Below are 27,332 nucleotides of genomic sequence, written 5' to 3' on the forward strand. Positions count from 1 at the left end.
TACAATTTTTTGAATATACACAGAATGTTAATTAAATATGCTTTGTGAGAAAAAGAACTCTGCAGTGCCAGATTTTGTGTAAATCAGGTAACTTAGTGAATGTGATGGTGCACAAAATCAGAAGAGGAAACATGATTTAAATAATCTCACAAAAGAGCTAGAACATATCTTAATCTTCATATAAGAAAACAATCATCAAAATGTAAAAGGAAAGGAAGTTGGTTTTGCAGAATTTATTTCAGAGTTCCACCTGTTGAATTCATTTTTAAAAAATGCACTGTGATTTTCTTATTAAGCAGAACTGATCGAGTGGCCTGTCAATCCAGTTCACTTCAAAGAGTGTTTACAGGCAAAAGACCTTTTCTGACCACTTATGGGAGAGGGATTTAGACCTTTTAGAAGTTTCCCGAGGTGTGATGGCTAATTGCTGATCGTGGAAATGCTTATTGAAAATACCAGTCTCTTTCGCTAACTTACGTGCAGCATGGGTAGAACGAAGTTGACTTCACAGTGTAGAGTCAAAAATGTGTGTAAAATTATTACATAGCACTTTGTATGTAGTGGATACTCAATGGTCACTTGTTACACAAATGAAACTTCTCATTGGCTTCTTTATTTTCCATTTAGGTTGAAAAAGCAAGTGACATTTTCTCCTGAGAAATCAAAACAGAAAAACCTGAGAGATTCTGTCTTCTCTTTTATTCATGCCAAAAGTGAAACGCTTAAAATTTTTTGCTTCTCTCCCTTAAAATTGGAGAGATTTTTAGCCTGCTTCTCGGGCATCTAATTCCTTATCAAACCCCAGCTGTTTGATCTTAACTGCTGGCTCTCTGAGGTTAATGCTATTACGTCAGGAACTAGAAGCTTAAAAAAAAAAAAAGTTGCTCTCACTTTTCTTTGAGGGATTACAGATGCAGAAGCTTGAATTTCCTCACCCACACACAGACACGAATTCGAGTGACTGAAAACAAGTCACACACTGCAACAGCGGGAGTTAGTAAGGGGGCAAGGGTAGGAATCTTCAAAAAATTTTGAAGAAGAAATTATTAAACTTTAATATTCTGTTTATGAAAAACAACTTTTAACTAAAAGGCAGTGGAAGGATGCTTTCATGGTACGAAAAGTTATGAACACACAAGGTCTTAGGTTAGATTCACTTTGACCCACTCGGACAGTCTCTTTTAATTGGTGCATTTAGACCGTTGACGTTCAAAGTGGTTATGGATATATAGTCTTGATTAATATCGACCTGATTACTATTTTCTACTTGTCGCTCATGTTCATTATTCCATTTCTGTCTCCCACTTGTTTTCTGTCTTTTGTGCTTTTAACCGAGCATTTTATACGATTTCATTTTTCTCTACTGCTTAGCATTATCAGTTACGGTTCCTTGTTACCTGCTTTAGGGGTTGCCCTGCGTTTGCAGTATAGTTACAGCTAATGGAAGTCCCCCTTCAGATAACACCATAGCACTTAGGTGTGTGAGTGCCTTAGAATAACAAAATGATCCTCATTCCTGATCCTTTCCTCCTGTCTCTTGCACCATTGCTGTCATCGAAGTCACTTTTATCTAAGCATGCAGAAGTGTGTGTATATATATTTATATATATATAAAATATGTATGCAAATAATACATACATAAGCATACATAATCTAATACACTGTTGGTATTATACTTTGAACAAACTGTTGTATTAATTAAAAGTAAGGAAAATTAAATGATTTTAGTTTTTATTTTACCTTCCCTGATTCCCTCTTCAATGCTCTTCCTTTAGGTACATCCAAGTTTCTGACCTATATCATTTTCCTTCTTAAAGAACATGTGTTACAACATTTCTCAAAAGGCAGGTCTAATAGCAACAAATTCGCTCTGAGATGACCTTTATTTCTCCTTCATCACTGAAGGATGTTTTCACAGGGTTTGGAGTCCTAGGTGGGTGAGTTTTTCCCCCCAATTCTTTAGCTGTTTTACTCCACTGTCTTGCTTACAAAGCTTCTGAAGAGAAGTTGGATGTGATTCTAGTCCTTGTTCCTCTCTCGGTAAGGAGTGTTTTCCTCTGGATTCTTTCAAGATGTTTTTTCTTTATCTTTAATTTTCTGTAATTTGAGAATGATACGCTTTGGTATAGTTTCTTGGCAATCTGTCCTGCATGGTGTCCGCTGAGCTTCCTGGACCTGTGATTTGGTACCTGACACTCATCTGTGGAATTCCTCAGTCACTGTTGTTTCAGACATTTCTTCTGTTCCTTCCTCCCTCTCTCTTCCTCTGTTGACCCCATCATGTGTGTGGCAGCCCCGCCGCCCTTGGGCATCCTGTTCCACTTTCTTCCTTCTTTGTTCTGTTTGCTTTTTGAATTTTTAGACCTGTTGGCTTGATTTGGAGTCTGCTGATATGTTCTGTAGCAGAGAGAATCTTCCTTCAGCTGCATGCAAACTACTAATAATCTTATCAAAGGCTTTCTTCACCTCGGTTAGGATGTTGTTTGTTTTTTTGTTTTTAATCACCAGCATCTATTTTTTGTTATTTCGTAGAATTTCCACCTCTCTGCTTACCTGGCCCATCTGCTCTTGCTTTCTGTCTACTGTATCCTTTCCGACCCTTAGCACATTGATCGTAGTTGTTTTACATTCCCATTCTGATTGTTGCAGCGTCTCCGCCGGGTCTGGTTGTGATGCGTCAGAGGACTCTGGTCCTCTCAACAAGGCCCGCCCTCAGGGGGACTAGTCAGTGGGGCCTGCCGCGCCCTGGGGCGGCCCGCGGGGCCTGACTGGCTCAGGGAAGGGACCCCCGACTGTAACCTGGCCCCCCGCCCCGCCCCGCTGCGCTTTTGCCTTTGGCGCCCCTGGCAGCGCTGCTCGCGATCGCAGGACGCGCTGGGCGGAAGGAACCGCTGCCAGTGCGGCTTTTACAAGACGCGGCGCAGAGGCGTGGGGAGCGGGGCCCCTGCACTGTCACAGGCAGGCCCCGCCGACTGGGGGCGCTGCGGGCTCTCTCAGGGCTTTTGTTCGTTTGCTTGTTTTTATGGTTGGTTGACCTGTCCCTTCTCTGGGCATCGCAGTTGGAGGAGGCTGGGGGGAACTGCCCTTCCCAGGGGCCAGTTGGCCCGACAGGCTACCCCTGAGCAGGGCGCTGGGTGACTGGGCCGGACCGGAGTCCTCTGCGCATTTGCAGGTGCCTCCCCTCCCCTCCTCCTGCACGGAGGGCAAGAGGACTCTTCTCCGACATTCGCCCTGGGAACCTGGCCGAGCTTCTGGGGAGGAACCTCCCGGGGTTCTCGGAGCCTCCCTAGGACGGGGCCTCCCGGGGCCTCGCCTCTCGCGCTGGCTGCTCGGGGCCCCAGCAGTTCGTTGGCTCCAGAGGGCGTGTCCCCACCCCCATGGTCTCCGCTGCTGAGTCTGTGCCCCCGGCTCTGCCCTCTGCCCCTCCGGTCTCGGGGGCAGCAGCCTGTCCTGTGTCCTCTCCTCTCTCACCTGCAAGACTTGTTGACTGTTCAGGCAGCTCAGTTTTTTGTTTGTTGTTAGGATAAGGCAGAAGCAGAAAACAGAAGCCTCAAATTAGATTTATATGAAATACACCTAGAAAATGCTGACAACATACGTAGTTAAGAAAGCTTCAATAAGCATAACGTATAAATTGTTCTTGAAACAAATGCCAGTTGATTTTAAACATCTCTGAACGATCATTTTGCCATGTAAGGACTACAAATGATAAGTGTATGTAAAATTAATTTCATGAGTAATCAAGAGAAGGCAAGTTTAAAGTGAATAATATATATTTTCACCAGTAAATTTCAAAATACGGTCTAATGCTTCTGAGGATGTGTGAAAACCACTCACTCTAAAGATATTCAGACAATTGTTTGTAGGAATTACCCTCCCCCTTCCAAAGATACATAACTAGGAATATATAGTCAAACATGTTTGTTTCAACATTGTTCATAGTATGGAAAATTGGAAATCACTTTAAATAGATCTTCAGCAGAATGGTGTACACTGGGATACAGTGAAATAGTATGAACCATCAGAAGTCATTGAAGTGATTTTTTTATACAGTTAATGTTGGAGAAAAATAAATGATAAAGCAATATGTATATTAGAATCTGCATACAAACGTTGGCAAACACACACTTGAAGTCTTAGCAGTGGTTTTCCCTGGAAGGTAAGATTATCCTTTTTAATTCTGTTTGCTTTTTATCATGAGCATGTTTCGTTTTTCTGAATAATATGATAAAATAAAATCTTACTTCTAGAGCTTTGTTGGAGCACAGTAGCAGGTGACTTAAGAAACACATGCAAGTGTTACCTGTTCTGGGAGATAAAAGGGTTTTCACACAGGTAATAATCGCACTTTCCTTTCCTCCCGGCAGGGAAGGGCGAGCACGGGAAACCCTACCCGCTCACCGAAGAGGACCACGATGATTCAGCTTACAGGGAAAATGGGTTCAACATTTTTGTCAGCAACAACATTGCTCTGGAGAGGTCCCTCCCGGACATCCGCCATGCCAAGTGAGTGGCAGCGCGCCGCGCGCCCAGTGGTTTCTCTCTGTTTTGATTCATTACGTTGAATGTGTTTTGCAGTGAGATTGACTCCATTGACTGCACACTTTGCTATCATAATTTTATAGAAACCATGTATGTTCCATAATCTCAGATATTTTCTATTTAACCTGGAGGAGCCTTTAAAATTCCAAAAGATTAACTATCGATGCTCTAAAACTTAATAGCCATTTTCCTTGTTGGGGGGGGCTGCATGGTCTTCATTTCAAGGGAAGTGTCTGCAGGGGATACCTCTCCCTTTGACCGTCTGCATTCCGAGGCGCACGTTTTGCTCTGGCGATGAGTTGGAACTGTCTCCACATGCATGTCTTCTACCCCCTGCATCCTCACACCGGCCATCAGTGCCACCGTTGTCACAGTCTCTGTAGGAAGCGCCTAACATGAACACATCCATGATCTAAAAGTCGTGGTTGGTCGCTCAGTTTCCTGTCACTTAGGAATCGGTGGCTCGTCTGCTGACCGTGAGTTCAGTCTTTACTGAATCATAGTTGAATGTTGTGGTTTAAGTGTTAACAGGAAGAGTACTGCACACAGTTGGACAAAAGCCCTCTTCTCTCTGTCCACGCCTGTGTAACCCTAACATCGCTTAACGTGCTTTTCCTAGTCTGTTGCTGGTTTTCTCCTTAGCGTATGCAGTTCCAAAAGCGTGCCAAGATCATGGCATGGGGTCAGAATTCAGAGTTGTGCAGTTGTCATGCATATTTGATAAATCTGTCTAACTAATATGTTCACGTGTGCACTTCAATCTTCCTCTGGAAACCTTGGTGTGAGGGGGTGAGAAAATCAGCCTTATTTAAGGGCATAACTGAAAACTGGACTAGGAATCTTAAACCAGTAATGTCCATTAAATAAAACTCAACTTTGTGCACAGATAATTAACCCTTTAGGGGAAAAAATCAGTAAATTATGCCTCGGGGGACTCTTTTTAGTTGCCATACTGTGTCTTTATAAAATTATTTTACAGTATAAAAAATTACTGGTTTTTGCCTTATGTTTTACGTTCATTTGCATTTCCCAATAGAGTTAGGCAATGTGAAGAAAAAAATCAAATTTTTCTCCAAACTGCAGGCTTTATAATTGAGCCGGGTCTTCTGTCTAGCAAGATGATCCCACGTTACCTGAAATTGTCTGCAGTCATTCCCACTGACCGAGAACGTTTCTAGTGATGAGAAATTTTAATACCTAATCGCGCACCATCAAAGATGCATAAGATTGCATTGTTAGCATAATAAATAGGCTCACAGAATAATTTCCATCCACCTCCTCCGCCACCCCCACACTTCCAGTCTTTCGGCGTGTAGTCGAGTGGAAAGCACCTGCAGGTGGAAACAGTGCAGAAAAACACTGAAGCCAGAAGGAGGCTGCCAGTCCCATTCCTCCTGGATTGTATTTTTAGTGTAACTGCCACCTTTGAGAAGAGAGATTCTTGGGCAGTAAGGGAATAGAAAATGGAAAAAAGGATGGGAGAGTATTTTGACAGTTTCATTAGAGCTACTGGGTTTATAGCAGCGGTGGGTATTTTTCTAAATGTTAGGGAAGAAAAATGTGGCTAAAATATGGCGTGTGACCGTATTCTTATTTCTTTATTGAGGCTGGATGTCTTATGGGACAGATGACTAGTAAAATGATACCCAAAAAAAAGAAAAAAAAACTTAACGAGGATTGGAGAAAGATAACAGCAAAATGAGACGTGTGAGGGTCCCCAAAATGATAGCTTCCCTGTTTAGTCCAGGGTCTGACTCTCAGCAACGCCTGGAGGGGGATGCGATTCTGCCTCTGATTTTGTCGAAGTGCTACCTGTACAGGGATCCCCCAATTTAAAGTCTCATGCTTTTGACCCTGGTTGCACTTTTCAGAATTCAGGCGCAGACAATTACAAGAGTATGCAACTCTGTCCTTGAAACTGTAAAAGTTTCATATTCCAGTGTTATCAGCCAAGCCCGGCTACAGGGAGTTGACCATAGCTTGCTGATACTGCAAATCCATGGAAGAGAAGGCAAAATGCCTCTGACTTTTACATTCAAACACAACAGTTGTCAGAAACTTTGCATTGGCCTTGGGCTCGGAGAGACAGGAGAGAGGAGCTGGCTTTTCTGTGCTTTCGGAGTTTGCAGTGGGAAATAGCGAGGAGATGCTTGCCTGCGGTCTTGCTCAGCTTCCTCTTCATTCCGAAACACAGCATCGTGGCTCCAACGCGCTCTTCTGCGCGGTGGGTCACTCTGCATGTGCCTGTGTTCCTTGTCTATTCAGCCTGAAAAACCAGTCGATGGTTCGAGGTGTTTTGACCCGCTTAGTGTACTTTCTAGTCTAGAAGAATATTAGAATTAGAATTAGAATATTAGAACATTTCAGTCCAGAGAGCACTTTTGTTTGCCTGATCCTTACTTCTTCACGAGCGTAAAGAACGGCTGTCTTTGGCTGTATCCTTCCGTTGAGTCAGTAGTTAATTCACAGTAAGTAGGAACCATAGACGAAAGGAGAGCCAGTGGCCTGGGTGTGATAATTTCACTGTGTGCAAGATAATAGCATTTTTATTCATCTCCTAATAATAAATTTCAATCTTTTAACTTGTGTTGTAAACTTCCTATGTTTTTTTTTCCCCAGGTATTTTTAGCATCTCCTTATCTTGTAAATTACAGTTCGGTTTTCCCCACCATCCCTGCTTGAATGATGTCAGATTTTCTTCCTCTTCTTCCATGTTCGTTGCCCAACACTTTGGTTGGGTTTTATGCTATTTTGAAGACGTGGGTGTATTTTAAATACTCTCTTCAGTTACTCCCTAATTATGTCTATATTCATGGCACCTGGACTTAATGGGTCCTTGGAACATCTTCACGTTTATCTAAGGCAGTGTTGATGAGTGTGTTACCATGGCAGCTTACGCAGGAAGGATGTCCGGTCAGTGGGCACCTGTCTGTCCTGGCTTCGTGTCACTACGCTTCAGTTCCACCCCGCTGTGTAGTGATGGTGTATTTTCCTTGTGTTCAGTCACTCTTTAAGATGCCATCCAACTGGGTGCTATAGAACATCGTACTCTGACCTCCAGATCAAGGTAGGAAATAGAAAACATATAGTGAGAGTACAAAATGCATATAAAATGGGGGGAAAAGAAAACTCCGGAAAGATGAGCTGCACTGAAAAGAAACTCTGATATACTTATGCATTGAATATATCGTTAGCAAGATAATATTGAAGAATGTTTGAGTCAGTGGTATTCCCTGGTTGTGAATAAATTTATCAACAGGTCTTCCAAGTACTCTTCCACACATGCTGGAATTAGCATGTGTCAGAGGACATTACATGGATGAAAAGAGGAGATGCTTGAGATTAGGACCCGTGGGAGTCATGTTTGGAAAGAGAGTTAGGTCAGCTTTGCAGGGGATTCAGGTAAATGCATCATGGATGCGAGATTCATTTTTTGCTGTTATAAAAGAACGCAGATACCCACCCGTGCGCACGTACATTAATTAAGATGCACCTATGAGGTGGCTGAGGATATTTTTGAATTAAAGTAGATCTACTCTAAATTGCAGCTTTTCCCCTACATTTGACTTACATCCCAGGAAAGGGAATTTTTTGCTTCATGCCTTTGACAACAAACAAGATAATGAAGTTTGAGAGAATATGCTGAGCTATCTCATCGCTTGAGAAAAATTTTAAAAATTTAAATTTAAAGCCTCTTGTAATTACATTATTATGTGATGTTTTCAGTTATATCAGACTATCACAACCTTGCTCCCCGGGCAACTTCAGAACCAGTTGAGAGCTTGTCCCAGAAATGGTTTGGATTTAAAACACGACCTTTATTATTGATAAGATTCTACTGGTGGGCGTGGTTTAGACCTGGGCCTAGTGTCATTCCTAATATCAAACTGCAGAACGAGGCACGTGGAGCCTTCAAGGCACAGGCATCGCTGACAACAGAAGGACAAGCGTGGGGCGGGGAGGACGGAGTGAGCTGTCTGGTTTCTGCGGCCAGGTGGGCTCCCACGCAGAAAAGTGAAGCAGGCACCAGAGCAAGCACGCGAAGCTCTGTGAACTCAGACGCCACAAGCCCATGCCTTTCTTTCTCCTGGAAAGGTCTGGGAGGATGTAGAGAGGCAGGACTGTTAATCCAGTGTCGGCCCCCAACATGGGAACATGGGACCATCATGGAGAGGAAGGGAGCCTCCTTCCTGGATAGATAGAGCACAAGGTCTACTTTATACACAAGGAGAGAAGGCAGACTCTCAGATACACAGATTTGAGTAGCTTTTCTTTTTTTGTTGTTTTCAGTTAGACGGTAAGTCTAAACATCCCTGCCTTCTGGAAGCTACGTTGAGTAGTTACTAGAAAGGTGATGCTCATGCCTTGCGCTGTGATGCTGAGCAAGGCAGTCTGTCATTTTGAGTTTCTACTGTTGCCAAAAACTCGGCCTCTGCAGCCTGAAAAGCAAATTCAAACTCGGAGGCAAAGTTTGGGGGCAAAGAAAGAGCAGCTTTACTTATGGCTTTGCCAGGCAGAGGGGAGCCACAGCAGGCCAGCGCCTTAGAGACTGAATCCGTGCTGGGGCTTGGGGCTTGGCGACCACACAGGTAAACGGGGCTGCCCGGAGCGTTGATAGCAGTCAACGTTGTTCTTTTACAAGAGTTCGTCAGGGCTCACGAGACCTTCAGGCGGGCCACCAGGGGGCCACCTGCCCACGACCTCCCCTGTCTTGTTCTGCTCCATTTGGCGTCCCAGGGGCTTCTGGAAGATCTGATCATTTTCCTAAGGTCATCATTCTATGACCTGCCTCCTGGAACATCGATTCTGGTTTTAGGTGCAATTATTTCAGGTGAGGCACAGGTCACAGGGCTGGGGTTGCTGAGCACGCGGGCAATCAGGCAGATCAGACGACAGCAGTGGCAGGAGGGAGGGCAGGTGAGGCGGCTGGGGGGAGTCTGAGGACCTGGAGCTGCCTTGGCCTCAGGGAAGCCACCCCGTCTCCCTCACACGCCCCCGCTGTGCTGAGAAGCGGTGCCGGCTTCCTCCACGTCCCTCACGGAGCAACAGAGTGGTCAGAATCGACACCAGGTCCACCAGAGCCCCTGCAGCGGGATCTGCTCGGCTATTTCTTTTTCTTCTGATGACAGTCCTGGTTTCCTCCCTCCTTTTTCCAGCCGTACGAGGAGGTGGAATATAAAGAGGTCAAGTGATCTACTGCTCGCAAGTGTGACCTGTAAAAACAAGTGAATTTTGTGAGTCTGTTGTGAGTTGATTAGGAAAAAAAAATAATTATATGTGTCCACTTTATTTTAACTACAATTTTGTGAGTATGAGAGAATGACATTTAACTTCACATGGAATAGAAGAGTGTGATTTAACTGTTCTGACTCCGGGCTGTTGAATGCCAGAACTCATTCACGGAAGCATTGGAGGTTAACCAGCCAAAAATGTGCAAGGATTTTTTTGTTTGTTTGTTTCCTCAAGTTCAAAGGCTACATTAAAAATTTGGGAGGCACTAGTTTCCTTTATGTTTTCATTATGATTTACTTGTGAAGTTGATTAAGTGCCTTCTTTGAACAGGTCAGTTCTAAAGCAAATTAAGCTGAAATGCTTATGCGTGCCAATCAGGTGTGGACACTGCCCCGGGGGCCGGTGGGAGACAAGCCTTTGAATCAAAAGCTGTTCTAGCCTAGTGTCTGTCTAAATACAACTGAAAAAAGAAAAGAAAATAAAAGAAAAGAAAAAAAAATCAGTTAAACTCTAAGCAGAAGATTGAGGGAGGAATGATGGGGGAACAATAGTTAGAAAATAACTTTTCAAAACTGTTACTCAAGTGAGTACCTGTCAATATGCTTTGAAAGTTCTGCAGACTAGTGTGGACCTGAGCACATGAGGGTGTTTTTAAGGGTCATTAAGGTATAGCCCTGACAGAATAACAACAAAAATGTGCAGACATAGCTCTTCCATTGACTGAAGCCCGACAGACATGGAAGAGCTTTTATCACTGTGACTAAAGATGTGTCCCTGTTGAAAGAAAGATCCTCCAGGGAGAGAAGACACTTCCAGAGCTGTAAGACATTTAATCTTCGGAGTGAGTGACAGATCATAAAGCAGATTCTTTGAAAGGTGGAACGAGGTTGAGCACAAGGGGCCAGGAGTCTGAAAGAGTGGCCGTGGGGAACCTTCTAAAAATAAACTACAGTCAGAATCATCTATTAAATGTCAGAGCACAACCTGGGTAACCTTATAACATGATAAGGAGCAAACACATCAAACTGAACGTTAGCATAAGTTTGAGAGCTAGAGGACGGTTCACAATTCTAATTCCTTAAAGAAGACAAAATAGAAAGTCAATGTAGTGATGCTCTTTGCTCTGTGAGAGTAACCTTCCAGGAGGAATCCTAAATTTGCTCATTGTTTATACTTCCAGTCACGAAAGTTTAATGAAATGAGAGGCAGTGATTGATAGTTCAGCTTATTTGTTTAAAAAATGTGGGACAGTCTGCCATTTTTGAAAAGCTAACATCGTTTTTGGTGGTGAAGGACTAGATGCATTGCTCCTAGGATCATGGGGTCAAGGGGTGTCTGGTCTCACTGCTTCCTTTCAACACTGATGACAGTCCAGGCAGTTAGGCAAGAAAAAGAAATAAAGGGATCCAAATTGGAAAGGAAGAATGAAAACTTCTTTCTTGGCAGATGACATAATCTTATACAGAGAAAATCATAAGGAATTCTCCAAGGAAACCAGTAGCACTAATAAACAGCGTCAGCAAGGCAGCAGGGCGTGCCATCAGTGTACGAAGATCATTGTGTTTTTATACACTTACAGTGAATAATCTGAAAGTAAATCTAACAGTAGCAATTCAATTCACCGTAAAAAATCAACATGAATAAGAGACTTAGGAAACATTGGAACAAAAGAGATGTAAACCTTATGCTTTGAAAACTACAAAACATTGTGGAAAGAAATTGAAGAAACGGGAAAACACCCCATGTTTGTGAATCAGAAGTTACTATTAACTTGGCAAAACACTCCACGCTGATCAGATTCAAAGAAATCCCTGTCAGAATCCCTGCCAGCTTCTCTTTAGATGTCGAGCTGATTCTGAAGTCCACGTGGAATTGCAGGGGCCAGAATAGCCAAAACAGACCTGACAAACAGCAACCAAACAGGGTGCTACTCACCTCCTGGTTCCAAACTGATTGCAAAGCAACAGTCATCAAGACAGTGTGACATATGGAGAGATACATAGGTGAACAGAATGTAATTGAGAGTTGAGAAATCATTCTACACATCCATAATCAATTGATTTTTTTCACAAAGGTGCCAAAATCATTCAGTGTAAAAAGAATAAATAAATGACACTGGAACAACCACATACCCACTTGGAAAAGAATGATGTCAGATCCTTACCTCAGACCAGATAAGGATGAACACAGAAGTCTATCAAAGACCCAGTATAAGAGCTAAAACTATAAAACTCTTAGAAGAAAACTTAGAAGTAAACCTGGATGACCTGTGATTTGAGAAATGATTCTTAGATGTGATTAATGCCCAAAGTATAAGCAACAAGAGAGAAAAATAGGTAAATTGGACTTGAACAAAATTAAAAGCTTTTATGCCTCAAAGGACACCATAAGGAAGGCAAAATGACAACTCACAGAACAGGAGGAAATATTTACAAATCATGTATCTGATAAACTTGTGTCTAGAAGACATAAAAATTTTTGGAATTCAATAATAAAAAGACAGATAACCCAGATAAAATATGGACAGATGTTCTAAATAGTTATTTCTTCAAGGAGGATACACAGATAGCCAGTACATTCATGCAAAATGCCCAGCATCATCAGTCATCAGGAAAATTCAAATCAAAACCAAGATGAGGTACTGCTTCTCACCCACTGTCATGACTAGACCCAAAAAGTCAGGTAATAAATGTCGGTGAGGATGTGGAGAAATTGGAACCCTCCTAGGCTGCTAGTGGGGATGTCACGTGGTGTCAGTGCTTTGAAAATACTCCAGCAGTTCCTCAAATGAGCACAGTTACCACGTGACCCAGCATTACTACTTTTAGGAATACACCCAAGAGAAGTGAAAACGTACGTCTGCACAAAACGTATACGTGAACGTTCACAGCAGTGTTATTCATAATAGCCAAAAGGTGGAAGCAACCCAAATGTCCAGCAATGAGTGGTGGATAAACAAAATGTAGTGTATTCATGTAACAGAATGTTGTTCAGTCATAAAAAGGAATAAAATACTTATAAAGGCTGTATCTTGGATTAAGCTTGAAAACATTATATTAAATAAAAAAAAGGTAGATCCAAAAATCTACATAATATATGATTGTATTCATATAAATGTTCAGAATAGGAAACTGAGACACAGAAAGTAGAGAGTGGTTACTCTAGGGCTGTGAGTGGACAGCGAACAGGGGAGTTATAACTAAGGGTGTGAGATTTCTTTTTAAGTTGGTGAATATATTCTAAAATTTGTTGTGCTGGTGGTTGTACATTTCTGTGAATAAACTAAAAATCAATGAATCTCACACTTTAGCTGGTACAGTAAATGAGTTGGATGTGAATCATTTCTCAGTAAACCTGTTTTTGAAAAAATATAAGTCACTCTTAGTTATCTCCTGGTCAAATAATGTTATTTCACTTCTTTGTTTTCACTAAATCAAGCAATTAATTATCCTGATGGACCTTATCATCTGAGTCAATGTAATAAATAGTAATCTCTAAGGTTCTGTAACTGGTGTGCAGTGATTAAGTACCTATTATTTTTTGCATGAGAGTTAAGTATTTCAGTAACGTAAACACTTGCTTATTTTCTAATAAAATTCCCTTAGAAATCTGGAACTCCTGCTGTGGAAATAATGTTTACATTCTCTGCAGAAGTAGAGAATTTAGTTTTTAATTTTGAAAAGTATTTTGTTCATTTTTCTGGCTTAAATTTAATCACACAGTGATAAAAACATCAGTACTTCCGGATCTGTAAAATTACCCCTTTGACCTTCATTTTCCTCCAGTTATCAGCACCAACTCTAGGTAGAGATTGATTCCTCAACTCCCATCCACTCTTCAGAGTCCTAATTTAACTCCAGTCACTACAGCGCCATCAACATTTTTCTTGCCAAAGTCCGTAATGACTTCCATGTTGACCAAATCCAGTGTATTTTACAGTCTTTGTGTTGAGAAACCTTCCAGCACAATTTGACACTTTGGCCCTCCTCTCATTTTGAAGCATTCTTGTCTGTTTCAAGGAATGGAAACATGCTTATGTTTTCTCCCATTGCCTTTCTTTTTATTTTTTTTTTTGGATATGTGTGTATATATATATATACACACATACATACATACACATATTTCTTTTTTATTGAGGTATAGTCAGTTTACCATGTGTCGATTTCTGGTGGACAGCATGATGCTTCAGTCATACATATACATACATATATTTATTTTCATATTCTTTTTCACCATAAGTTACTACAAGATACTGAATGTGCTTTCCTGTGCTATATAGTATAAACTTGTTTATCTATTTTATCTATATTAGTTAGTATCTGCAAATATCAAACTCCCAATTTATCTCTTCCCACCCCCCTTTCCACCTGGTAACCATAAATTTGTTTTCTGTGTCTGTGAGTCTGTTTCTGTTTTGTAAATAAGTTCATTTGTATTTCTTTCTTTTTTCTTTTTTAGATTCCACGTGTAAGTGATAACATGTGGTATTTTCCTTTCTCTTTCTGGCTTACTCCAGGTTCATCCATGTTGCTGCAAAAGGCATTATTTTATTCTTTTTTATGGCTGAGTAGTATTCCATTGTATAAATATACCACCTCTTCTTTATCTAGTCATCTGTCGATGGGCATTTACGTTGTTTCCATGTCTTGGCTATTATAAATAGTGTTGCTATGAACATTAGGGTGCATGTATCTTTTTGAATTAAGGTTCCCTCTGGATATATGCCCAGGAGCGGGATTCCTGGGTCATAAGGTAAGTCTATCTATTTTTAGTTTTTTGAGGAATCTCCTTACTGTTTTCCCTAATGGCTGCACCAAAAACTACCTTCCCACCAACAGTGTAGGAGGGTTCCCTTTCCTCCACAGCCTCTCCAGCATAACGTTGTGGCCTTTTGAATGATGGCCGTTCTACTGGTGTGAGGTGATATCTCCTTATAGTTTTGATTTGCATTTCTCTGATAATTAGCAATATTGAGCATTTTTTTCATGTGCCTATTGGCCATTTGTATGTCTTCTTTAGAAAATTGCTTGTTTAGGTCTTCTGCCTATTTTTGGATTGGGTTGTTTGTTGTTTTATTTGTATGAGCTGTTTATATATTCTGGAAATTAAGCCCTTTGTAGTCTCATCTTTTGCAAATATTTTCTCCCATTTCGTAGGTTGTCTTTTTGCTTTGCTTTTGGTTTCCTTTGCTGTGCAAAAACTTAAAAGTTTAATTAGGTCCCATTTGTTTATTTTTGCTTTTATTTCTATTGCCTGGGTAGACTGCCCTAGAACATTGCTGAGATTTATGTTGGATAATGTTTTGCCTATGCTTTCTTCTAGGAGGTTTATAAAGTGACTTGTCTTATGTTTAAGTCCCAGTGCCTTTCAGTCTCTTCAAACAGACCCTTTTCATCTGATGACTAGATATTGTATAGTTCATTGATGCTCAGTACTGGCCCCAATTTCTTCTTTTTATTTACTCCCTCTTTGCTGACCTCATCCACCACGGCCTATTAACTCCTTCTCCAAGATGTAACACCAAAATTTGTCTCGAAAGCATCACTTCCCTTGAACTCAACTGCATCCACCATCATCTCTTGAATGGAATCCTTGAATAACCTCCTGACTGTACTCCACACACTCCTTCCTGCTCCTGTGCAATCCATTCAGCAGAGTGAGCTTTAATGAGCCTCAAGAACTAGGGCAGATCAGTAGAACCCCCATTTGTCTTAAATCACTTACAAGATTCCCTATTGTTCTGAAAACACCAGCACCAACCACAATGTCTGGATCCCCTCCCATCTCTGGCCTCTACTTTTGCCCTCCCTTTTTTGTTCACTAGGTTTCGGCCCCAGTGCTGCATAAACAAAAAACACTCTTTTTGTTCCTTAGTACAGAAATAAAATATCATATTAAATTGTTCATCATATTACTATATCAAGTACTATTTTACAAAATAAATTCCCAAAGACATAAATAGTGATCACGCTCCCCTGCCGCCAAACACACATTTAGTCAGCAGTCCAAACTAATTTCTCAAGCCTGTCAAAGGCAAATACATTACCAGTTATCACTGCTTTATCAAACCCAACTGACATGGCAAGATTAGAACAGAGAAACAGTGTGACTAAAACCAGCCACTGAAAATTGAATAAGCTGACATTAAAACAATTACCATGTAAATTGGTGCTTGGAAATGACTTATACAGATTGCTGTATAGTCTGGTTGTCAGTAGCCAGATGCCAAGTTGACATTTTATTCTGCTATTGAGAATGAAACAGAGAGAACTTTAGCTGAACCACAATGGCTTTGCAAGGAATCATACAATGACAAAAAGGTAAAAGAAAATGAAATTTCCTCTCCTTTCTGAGTCTGAATGTTTCCTTTGATAAGGTTAAAAAAAATGTGGTTCACTAACTATAATAATAATCACTCTTCTGATAATCTGGTTTAGGAAATCTCTTTAAAACAGACTTCACAGAGTTCAGCTACCTCAATTAGCATCTATCAGTAAAGCCATTTTACAAGGTTTTTGATAGTCTGAAAGGCAATAAATTAGGTACACAAGTAATTCATTTGAGGTCTGTCCACGGTGCTGAAAACTGGCACTTGTATATCAAAAGGTACGAAAGAACTTTTTTTTTGTTCTGTAGTCATGAGGTCAAACAATAATAGCCCAAAGAATGCAGGAAAGGGGAAACGAAAAATAAAACAGAAAATACTCAACTCCATAACAGCAGAATATATCTTCTTCTCAAGTGTGTATGAAACACTCATCAAGTCAGACCATATCCTGGGTCATAAAACAAAGACTACAAATTTTAAAAGATTGAAATCTTATGAAGTACATTCTCTGATCATAATAAAATTGAATTAAAAATGACAGGAAGACATCAGGGTAATATCCATGCAATTGGTAATTAAAAACATTTTAAGCAATCAGTATGTCAAAATGGAAGTTTCAAGGGAAATTAGAAAATATTTAAAATAAAAATATTTTTTAAATTATGACATATTTAAAGCAGTACTTAGAATGAAATCATTCTAATCTTCTATAATTGAATGCTTGTGAAAGGAAAGAAAAAAGTCCTTAAATTGGTAATCTAAGCTTTCACCTGAAGAACTGGAAAGAAGAGCAAAATAAAACCAAAGAGTAAATTCCTTGTAATTAGGGGATTAGGTATATTCCCTTGCAGTTCTCTCAACTTTTGCTTTATATATTTAGAAGCTCTATTATTAGGTACATAAATATTTGGATTGCTATGTCCTTTAGATAAACTGACCTTTTATCAAAAAATAAACTTTTACATCTTGATAATTTTCTTTGCTTTGAAATCTATTTTACTGGCTACTATTAAAGCCACTTTTGCTTTCTTCTCATTAGTGTCAGCATGGTATATATCTTCTGTACATTTGCTTTTGAATTCATTTGCATCTTTATATTAAGAATGAGTTTGTTGAAGGCAGCAGACAGCAATCTGACAATCTCTGCCTTGTATGTGTGTGTTTAGCTCATTTATATTCACTACAGTTATTGATATGGTTTGCTCAGATACACCACATTACTATTACTTTTCTGTTTGTACCATTTAGTCTTATTCTCTCTTCCCTCTGTTTCTAACTTTCTTTGTATTAATTACATATTTAGTCATTCCATTTAATCTTTTGGGGGGAGGGCATAGCAGGTATGTTATTTTACTTTAATGTATGTTGTGTTTATTTTAGTGGTTGCTTTAATGCTGATGGACTATAACATCACTTATTATGGTCTACCTTTAAGTGACATTATATGATTTCATTTGTAGTATAAGAACCATATAGCAGTGTACACCTGTTTCTCCACTTCTGGCCTTTACTCTGTAGTTGCCATATATTTTGTTTCTACTTATGTTATATCTGTCAAAATATGTTGTTAGTATTTTTACTTTAAACTAATCAATTATCAAAGATCAATTTAAATGATTTAATTGAAATAAAATAGTTATTGTATCATTTGTCTACACAATTATATTTTATGTTGCTCTTAATTTTTTTGCCTAGATATAGGCTTCCATTTAGTATAGTTTTTCTGAAGAACTTCCTGTAACGTTTCTTTTAGGGTAGGTTCCCTGTTGAATGAGTTCATTCAGTCTTTGTATCTCTGAAAAATATTTCATTTTACCTTGGTTTTTAAATCTATTTTTACTGATTAAAGAAAACTGGGTTGATTTTTTTCTCTTTTTTTTTCTTGAATTTTTCTTTTCTGTACTTAAAAATGTTGCCTCTCTACCTTACTCTCTTGCATTGTTTTCAACGAAAAGTTGGCTGTCATTCTTATCTGCTTTCCCCCAGACTTATGGTTTTTTTTTTTTTTTTTTTTTTTGTGGTTGCTTTTGAGATTGTCTCCTTATCCCTGATTTTAACAATTGAATTATGGCAGGCATGAATGGAGTTTTCTTCCTGTTTCTCATGCTCACAGTTCATTGACCATTTTGAAACTTTGTACTTCACATTTTCGTTAAATCTTGAAAACGTTCATATGTATCTTCAAATACTTTTCATATCTTCCTTGTCGTCTCTCTTCGATGCTTTAATTACACACACATTAGGGCTCTTGAAGTTGTCCCCCTACTGATACCCTTTTTATCTGATGATCAGAATTTTTTTCCTTCTTTTTTTGTTAATTTTGGACAATTTTATTTTCATGTCTTCAAGTTTACTGATCTTTTTCTTCCTGCAATGTCTAATCTGCCTTAAATTTTATCCGATGTATTTTTCATGTCAGATACTCTAGTTTTAATCTCCAGAAGTTAGATGTGGGTATTTTGTAATATCTTATGTGTCTTTGAACATGTTCAAGTGTTCCTTTAGCTTTGGGAACGAACATCTGGAAAACAGCTGTAGTAACTATTTTAATATCATTGCCTATTCTGTCCTCTGTGTCATTTCTGTGTCAATTTCACTGAAATGATTTTTCTGCTTCATTTTGGGATCATGTTTCAATGCTTCTTGGAGTGGTTTGCAGTTTTTACTGGTTATCGGACATTTGGATTTTACTTTTTAAGGTGCAAATTATTTTGATATTCCTATAAGTACAATTGAGCTGTTTTTTCTTGGATATAGTAAAATTAGCTGGAAACAGCATGATACTGTGAAGCATTGCTTTGAACCCTTAAGTTGAACCAGAACTGTATTTAGTCCAGGGCTGATTCTCCATCCCGCTGACCCCAAAACCGTTCTTACCCTTTTCCCAATACTCTACCCAGTTTTCCATGAGATGTGAATTTTCTCATTACCCCTGGTGAGAATAAGAATTATTTCATGTCCTGTATGAGCTGCAGGTGTTGATCCCTCTAAACCGCTCTGGTAGTTCGTTCCTCAGGTTAGGGTCGTGTCTTCACACACATGTACAGACCGGTACTCAGCTGAAGACTCTGAAGTTCTCCTGGGTTTTCTTGCCGTACGACTCTCCTCTTGGGAGTTCTCCATCCTACAAGCCCATCTGCCTCGGGAACCCCAGGCCCTTCGCTCCGTTTCTACGATGTAGGGAGATCACTTCGATCCACCTGTGCTCCTCCTAACTTCATCATTTCAGGCTAGAATATATAAGCAGGGGGGAACTTGTTTCCTGTTTTTAAGGACCTCTCTCTCAATATGTTTTTGCCAATATCTTGAAATCTGTTGTTTCCTATTTTTAATCTAGCTGTTTAGTTGGTCAAGTGGAAGGGTAGACATGTTCCCTGTTACCCCATCTTGGTTAAAAGAGGAAACCCCAGTGATAATGTTAGCTGGAAATAATAGCAGATAGAAATAGCAAAACTCAATATAAAATATACAAAGCTAATAAAGGAATGTTAGATATAGTTGGCACAGTGTCTCTTTCATTCCAGTAATAGTGGACTCTGGGGATCCAGATGGTCCAGTGGGTCAGTGGTCCAGGTCCACTCAGGCATCTGTATTCGAAGGATAATTTATCATAATTTTTGTTACAATTGTTTATTCATACATATTATTAAATGGTTTGTTTCCAAAAGTATTTATGAACGATAGATTACACATTTCACAGACATATTTGATCTAATAAAATAATTGCCCACCTCACTTTAAAAATCATGCTATTTATATAATTTAATTGACTGGATTAATATAAAAATGCCCTAAAAGGCCAATGATAGAATGACATTCACAAAAAAATTATGTAATCAGAACTGAAGAATGTTGGATTCCAATTCTTTGCTCTGTGTTACCCAGCTGTGTGAGTTATAAATACCTCTCAAAAAACTGTAAGCTCTCGAGGTCAGGAATAGTCCTCCATCACTGCATCACCTCTTCATCCAGTGCGCTGTTTGGCCAACTTGATTGTAAAATAGTTTTTGTTTAACTCTCTAAAACTCTAAGGGTCTCAATTTTGAATTAAATGGGGGGCTAGATGCTGCCTTAAGTGTGGTTGCACCCTAAAAATGTGGTTGCCACCATGCTTCTGTAGATGGGAGAGCTTCATTATGTGTTCTTAGGTTTTGTTTTTGTTTTTTTTTTTTTTGGTCTGTGAAGAAACTGAATCTCTTTAATGTTTCCATATAATATAGTAACAGGCAGTTTCTTTTTTTTTCTTCTTCGTTTTTCATTTGAAAGAAAGCAGAAGCCTGGGGATGCCCACGTTCATGTGTGTTGTCCGCCAAATATTTCTGGTTATATTTCATATGTACCTTATGGGATTTCACTTCCTGGGCCCTTGTGCTCTGTGACTAGTTCTGACCAATGATTTGTAAGCAGAAAGGACTGTGTCATTGTAGAGACAGACCATTTAATTCCCAGCTAGAGACCCATCACTGTTATCACTGACCTCTGGCCCCGTGTTGACAGTGGTCAAAACGTGGGCTGTTCCCAGTAACGACAGTCAGAGACCCTCCTGCCACCCAGGGATGAACTCGCAGAAGAAGCAACAAAGGGAATGCTTGCTGTTTTAGCCACTGGGATGCGGGTCATTTGTGAGCATAACGTAACCTCCTGACTGATCTATTTAATACAAATGGATAGAAAAAAATCCAATGAAATAAAAAATAAAGCCATAATTTAGATAAGCTAACAGAATGACCTAAGGATTAAAATATGCAAATACTTCCATTCAAACATTCGACTCACATTTGCAATCCGTGAGTTTGAATTTTTAAAATGTGGGTTTTCGCACTGTGCCCAAGACTAAATATTCAGCCTTAGGCAGTGAGAAAGAATGTTTAGGTGATGGTAGGGAAAAAATGAAGGTCTTAAGAAGTTTAAATGCAAGTTTACTTAAATGCTCAAGATATAAAGGCCAGTATTATTGGATAAACAATAAAAATCTCTTTTTAGACAAAAAAAAAAGCACTATTAAGTCTGGTACTCATTTCATATATCTCTAATTTTAAAAAATGTGACCTATTCCTTTTATTGAAAGAACTACTTATTTTTTGTTAAATTAATGAAATTATAAAAATAAATTAATGTATCTATGAAAGGAATGACAGTTAATTATGTTTAAAATGAACAATGCTGTTAAGCAAAATGTATTTTTAAATCTCTGTTCAGTTAACGTCAACAGAGAATGTCAGAAAATGTGTGTGTATTCTATGTTGGGGAAGCATAAGAGTAGGAGAAATTTTCTTTTGAAGTTTATTTTTATTACTGTGAGTCGTTTAGCAGAATGTTTACAGACTAATTTGTGGGGTGTTTTGGGGTCAGCTTTTAAAATGCCTTCATGATTTGTCATTTCTCTCAAATAGCTTTTTAAGAATTTGAACTATTTCTTTTGTCTCTTCAGTGCATTTAAAATTTAAATAATGTTTTTTTCCCATCCATCTAGATAAATTGTTACCTAACAGAGATGTCTTCATCTCTGAGCCATTCCTAAACTCTGAGTTTTATGCAAATAATAATTTTTAAATAATACAGCAGTATGAAATACAATAATTAGAGGGACTTTCATTCACATTTGTATAATCTCCATGCAACAGATGTTTTAATTTCTCCCTGTTTTCTCGCTATAAATTCGCTACATAATTGTAAGCGTAAACATATAAATTGTGTTTGACTTTATTTTACTTATTTCTTCAGTAGAGTTCCGTACTGCCTTGTCCCACTGCCTTCCTGGTTCACGGATTTCCCATTCTCATCCTGACTTGAGATTAAATCTAAAACACACAGGTTGCAGGTTCTTCATAAAGCCGGGATGAGCCTCAACACTGAGGAGCCGTCATCTGGGCCACAACGTGGCCCATCCAGTGGCTGACCTCGGGAGCAAATTCGGTTTTCTTTGGCACAGGTTAAGTGCTAGAGTGACTAATAAAATTTAATCCGCTCAAGCACTATCGCAAAGAGTCTGGTTTTTCTTAGACTAGAAATCCTCCGATCAGCATCCCCATTATTTCTTGCCCGAAGTGTCACAATCTCGAGTCTTTCTTCCGTTAGCCCTTGCCGTCTTCAGTGCGCCGTCTGCCCGGGTGCCAGAGGAGCCTGGCAGCACGGTCCTGTCGTCCTCCTCGCGAACGCCATGCGACGTGCTTCGCGTTGACTGCATGCTAATGCTCAGATCCCTCAGCATCGCTTTCAAGATCCAGCGTGATCTGTCCTCAGCATCCCGACTCATCCGTGAAGACATCCCTCATTCTTTCAGACACACTCAGGCATCCTTCCTTTGGGCTCTGCATCGCCTGCGAGCCATCTTTTTTGTCACTTGTCTCATTTGAGTCTAATCATTTTATCTATCTGTCCACTGGTCTGTGAATCCTTAAGGGAAGAAACCGTAACGCATTCATCCTCGTAGCATAGTGTCTCTCACTTTCTCTCATGCAGTTCCTGTCTCTCCTAGTCTCCTGTCTCCTTCCGTGGAAGTCTTGACAGGTAAAACAAGAACAGTTAAAAAGCCAACAATCATGGCAGCAGTGATAATGAGAATATTCACCACACCCTTGCCGTTTTCAGATATAAAACCATATTGAGTGCTTTGCCGGGGTTGTTTATTTTGATTCTCAGTAACACGCTATGAAGAAGGTGTATATTTTTTTTTGCTTCTGCAGCACTCCGCATGAGCAAACTCGTCTTTGAGATGTTAAATAACTTGCCCGTGGTCACACAGGTAGGAAGTGGCAGAGGTGAGAGTCTGATCTATAGAGTGTGATTTTTCAACATTTGAGAAGTAATTGTAAGCACAGGATATGAGTGAGTTTTCAGTATGTTCTAATAGAAAAAAATAATTTGCAGACATTTATGTAGAAACTGGTAACCTTACTGCTAATAGCCTACTGATTAGATTAAGGCTATTTTCATATGTACAGCATGCACACTGTAAATATAAATAAAATCCACGGTACACACAAAAATAGGCCTGATCTTGACCGTTTCGCATCTCCTATTACACTGTAAACATTTTAGAGACTAGGGTTTGCTGGTTGCTTTAGTTCCCCTTTGGATCCTGGCTTAGAGTAAGCCCCAGTAAGCCCTCAGGCTGCCAAACACCAGCTCATCGTCCCCTCCCATCGTGAAGGCTGGACATTGTTGCTCCGTGTTCTTGAGAACATGAGTGAACAGAAGGGGTACCTCCACATCCCATGTGTGGTATTCATTTGAGCTGACAGAGAATTTCTGAAAACATTTTTACAGAGGAAAACCTTTTTTTTTTTTTTTTTGCGTATAATCTGTCTTGCATCCTCTTATGTCTGCCTTTTTTTCTGAATGGATTGTATACAGTTGTTAAACATCTCTTTAAAGCCATAAGCCTATTGATTGCTGATAGTGTATTACTCCGAATGCAACTCTGATTTAATTAACAAGGAAGTCATATGGACAGTGTCTCCTGTTAATGTTTAAAAAATAATTTGCCTTCTTGGGAATACCAATTACATTCCCAGAGCATTGCCAGGTGTGATGTTCTGCACAAGTAGGTGCAATTACCCTGAATATGCGAAGGCAGAGTAATCTCGGGCCTTTGGCTTTGCCTTGGAGAGTGGGTGGCTTACATAATTCTGATGAGGTGTGCCACGTGACTCAGCACTTTTTCCCAGATTTGTTCCTTATACATGAAAGCAGCCACCTCACTGCACTCTCTTGGAAGTCACTAACAGATCTGATTCATATGTTGCTTTTTAAAATCATTTTACATGATCCTAAAAGGAACTTCATATTTTTTCTACTATTTTTATGCCCATTTCATGGTACCATTTTGATGATTTTTTCCAAGTCTTTTCATTGTTTTTGAAAACATCCATATTTACTTGTTTGATAAATATTGTTACAAACACTAAAATCTGCGATTAAATAATGGGTAATAAGGCAACAGGATAAAAAAGAAATGTCTGTATCTGTATATTTAAATTATTTCTCTAAAATATTTCATCTTATTTTCTCTTCCAGGATAGTTAAATTTTTGGCTTTAATTACATTATATCCTATTTTCTGAAGTTATAAGGCAGGAAGGATCTCTTGTTTTAGATCTGTGGCAATATTTAAGATATCCTATTGAGATCATAGTAAGATGAAGTGATGAAATAATTGACTAAAAAATATATATATTTTTTAAGTAATGTTTTGAATATTCTGGTACATGTCTATACATCTTGGTAGAATCTCTGCATAATTCAAATTCACCCCGTGGTTCATTTCCTCTTCGAGACTTAAACAGTAGCCAGTGTCCTGACAAAAGATGAAGTATTAGCTATTCCTGCATTTAAACAGAAACCACTCTGTTTCCAGATTTCTACTCTTTTTTGTTTTCAGGTTCTCCATATCAGGAAAATTACTAAATTTTAATAATTGACTGAAGTTTTATCCTATTTTGGTTTTGGTGTAACTCAAAGATTTCACAAACTTAAATGAATTCATTCATTTTCCTTAATAAAGTTCAGGCAACTATGACCAGGGCTAAGAATTAAGTCAGATTTGAGACCAGGTTTCTGCCCTGATCTGGCTTGTAAGTTAATTAAATGAATTACAAACATTTAAAGAGTAGCCATGACAGATATTAAATTGCTTTTAACTACACCAGACATTAAAACCTGCTTCCTGTTTGACGCTCAGGTTGTTTCACAACGCGAAGAGTGCTGTGAGATTCCTTTTCATAGATAGTTTCCATTAGGAATGTGATTGTGTCTTAATTTGGATCTGAATGTAATCTTACCATGTGGTTGCATCCGTAGATGACTCTTTAAGCTTAAATTATCACTTATTTCCCTTTGACACTCTTTTTTTTTTTTTTCCCGAGAGCCTTAAATGCTGCCCAGCCATTGAAATATACCACAGCCAAAACTGACTAATTAGACTTGCATATTACAGAAGTTAAATTTCCAAAACTTTCCAGAAAACCCATCTAAACATGAATGGTGTGCTCAGTGGAAATGATGTTAATACTGACAATTTATCCTTGTTACTCTCAGATAATGATGGGAGGGTATATGTGTTAACAAGAGCACAACATTTTGATGCACTGCTTGTCTTTGAGCCACTGACAGAAAAGAGGATAATTATTAAATGAAGAGTGCATGTGCAGACTCATAGACATAGAATGCAAACTTGTGGTTGCCAGGGGGCCGGGGGGTGGGAAGGGACAGACTGGGATTTCAAAAAGTAGAATAGGTAAACAATATTGTATTGTGTAGCACAGGGAAATATACACAGGATCTTGTGGTGGCTCACAGTGAAAGAGAATGTGACAATGAATGTATGTATGTTCATGAATAACTGAAAAATTGTGCTCTACCCTGGAATTTAACACATTGTAAAATGACTATAACTCAATTAAAAAAAGTTTAAAAATTAAATCAATCAATTAATTAATTAAATTAAAAAGGTTAAAAAAAAAAAAGAGTGCACGTGAAGGGGGACCGTTACTGAATTCCGTGAACAGGAAGGGTCCCTGTGATGAGGGAGAAGCACTGGCGGGAAGCGTCCCAGGCAAAGTCTAATGTTCACAGTTGTCTGATGACACAGTGAGTCAGCATGTGCGCTGCGCTGCCGTCTCGCGTCTTACTGAGCTCCTCCCTCCTCTGCCACCTGCAGCTGTAAGCACAAGATGTACCTGGAAAGGCTGCCGAACACCAGCATTATCATCCCCTTCCACAACGAGGGCTGGACGTCGCTCCTGCGGACCATTCACAGCATCATCAACCGGACCCCGGAGAGTCTGGTAGCGGAAGTCATCCTGGTGGACGACTTCAGTGACAGAGGTAAGAGGTGGTTCCTAATGTTTTATGTGATTCTGTCGCCTCCTACGTAATCGTTCCGGGCTTTGTGAGAAAGGCAGGTGATGGTCGTGATGGTTTCATTCTGGTTCTGTCTCAGAGGTGGTTATGAAGTTCTGTCTTTGTTGTGATTGCATAAAAGTTTGGCCAAATGCAAAGGAGGTTGAGTGAGAAGTTGTTGGTGTCATTTGGGGTCCTATTAGAAATGCGTGTCACATTTCTGCTGCAAATTAGACAGGTGTTGGCGCTTTTCCTTTCAGTTTCAGAATGAACACTGTAAAATATGTTACGGTGAGTACGTGTGAATGGTGAACTATTCCAGCAGAACTGTAAAATCTGTTCCCACTTCTGCAAAGCGTATGCTCTGCTATTTACCAGTATGATGCATTCCCCAGGCTGTGTTTGGGTTACTTCATAAATACTAGAAATTATAAGTAACGCAAATGAATATTTTCACTTGGCAATTATTGCGGTTTTATTGCATCTGAACAGTAACAACAATGAAGACGCCTGGAGTAACAGTGTTTTTAGAAAATTTGGTGTCAGTTTTAAGGTTGTTACTATTCTGATGAATGCATTTGGGTTTATAAACCTGGGGGAAAAGATTATACAAAGTTTCCTGAGAGTAAGACTTGATAATTGGTATTCGTTCTAAATGTGGGGATTGTTAATACCACAGGGAAAGTAAAAATCCTCCTTTCTTTGCTGGTGTGAGTGGAAAGGGGAAACCTTTTCTAAAGATGATCATCTGCTTAGAATGTGATCTTCTGCCTTCTGGTCCGTTGCATGAAGGAGTTTGCTTAACTCTACTGCATGCGTGTAGGAGAGGGTGGCCATAAACCATGGCCATGTGACTCTCACGTCTTACAGGAGAATGTGTCTGGAGGTCCTATAGGTTAACCAGGGTTTTGGAAATTTCATCTGCAACAAAAATGTCATTTTCTTCACGGTACTCAAAAGTTCTGTAAAAGTGAAACTGCTTGGTGTGTTAGTTTTCAGGTTCCTTGAACAGTTCTAGTCTGGAGTGATTCACTTCAAATACTGATTCTGGCTTGGCCGACTCTTTATATGTGTTGAAGTTCGTATGACAAAAAGCAGGTAGTCAAACGTCATTCTATTGAAATAGCAAACTGCCAACTTGGTACTTCAGGTGGATTTCAAAGCAGTGTTCGCCTTGCATTGCTTGGGGAGATACGCATTCAGTAAATATCTGAATAGGTATCTAATAAGTACCTATAATTAAGTTTATTCTTTGAAATTAATTTAAATAACCCATTGGTTTCTTTTTTATTTTCATGGAGGCTCCTTGTCTCAAAGTCGTCGTTAATACCTAAGGCTAAAAACAGTCATCTCGTGTGTTAAAGCTAAAACTTTGCTTTTAAGTAAGA

General features: G+C 39.4%; 1 protein-coding gene across 2 annotated transcripts in view; it reads left to right on the top strand.

Moving 5' to 3' along the window:
• Positions 1-27,332, top strand: part of GALNTL6 (polypeptide N-acetylgalactosaminyltransferase like 6) — a 790,170-nt gene that overhangs the window by 315,613 nt on the left and 447,225 nt on the right. For both annotated transcript variants that reach the window (XM_074355533.1, XM_074355532.1), the window contains 2 exons: positions 4,368-4,506; positions 25,763-25,929. In XM_074355533.1, the coding sequence (XP_074211634.1) occupies positions 4,368-4,506; positions 25,763-25,929 (306 nt within the window). The remainder of the gene's footprint in view (positions 1-4,367; positions 4,507-25,762; positions 25,930-27,332) is intronic.

Source organism: Camelus bactrianus, chromosome 31 (assembly GCF_048773025.1).
Source record: "Camelus bactrianus isolate YW-2024 breed Bactrian camel chromosome 31, ASM4877302v1, whole genome shotgun sequence".
Lineage (NCBI taxonomy): Eukaryota > Metazoa > Chordata > Mammalia > Artiodactyla > Camelidae > Camelus > Camelus bactrianus.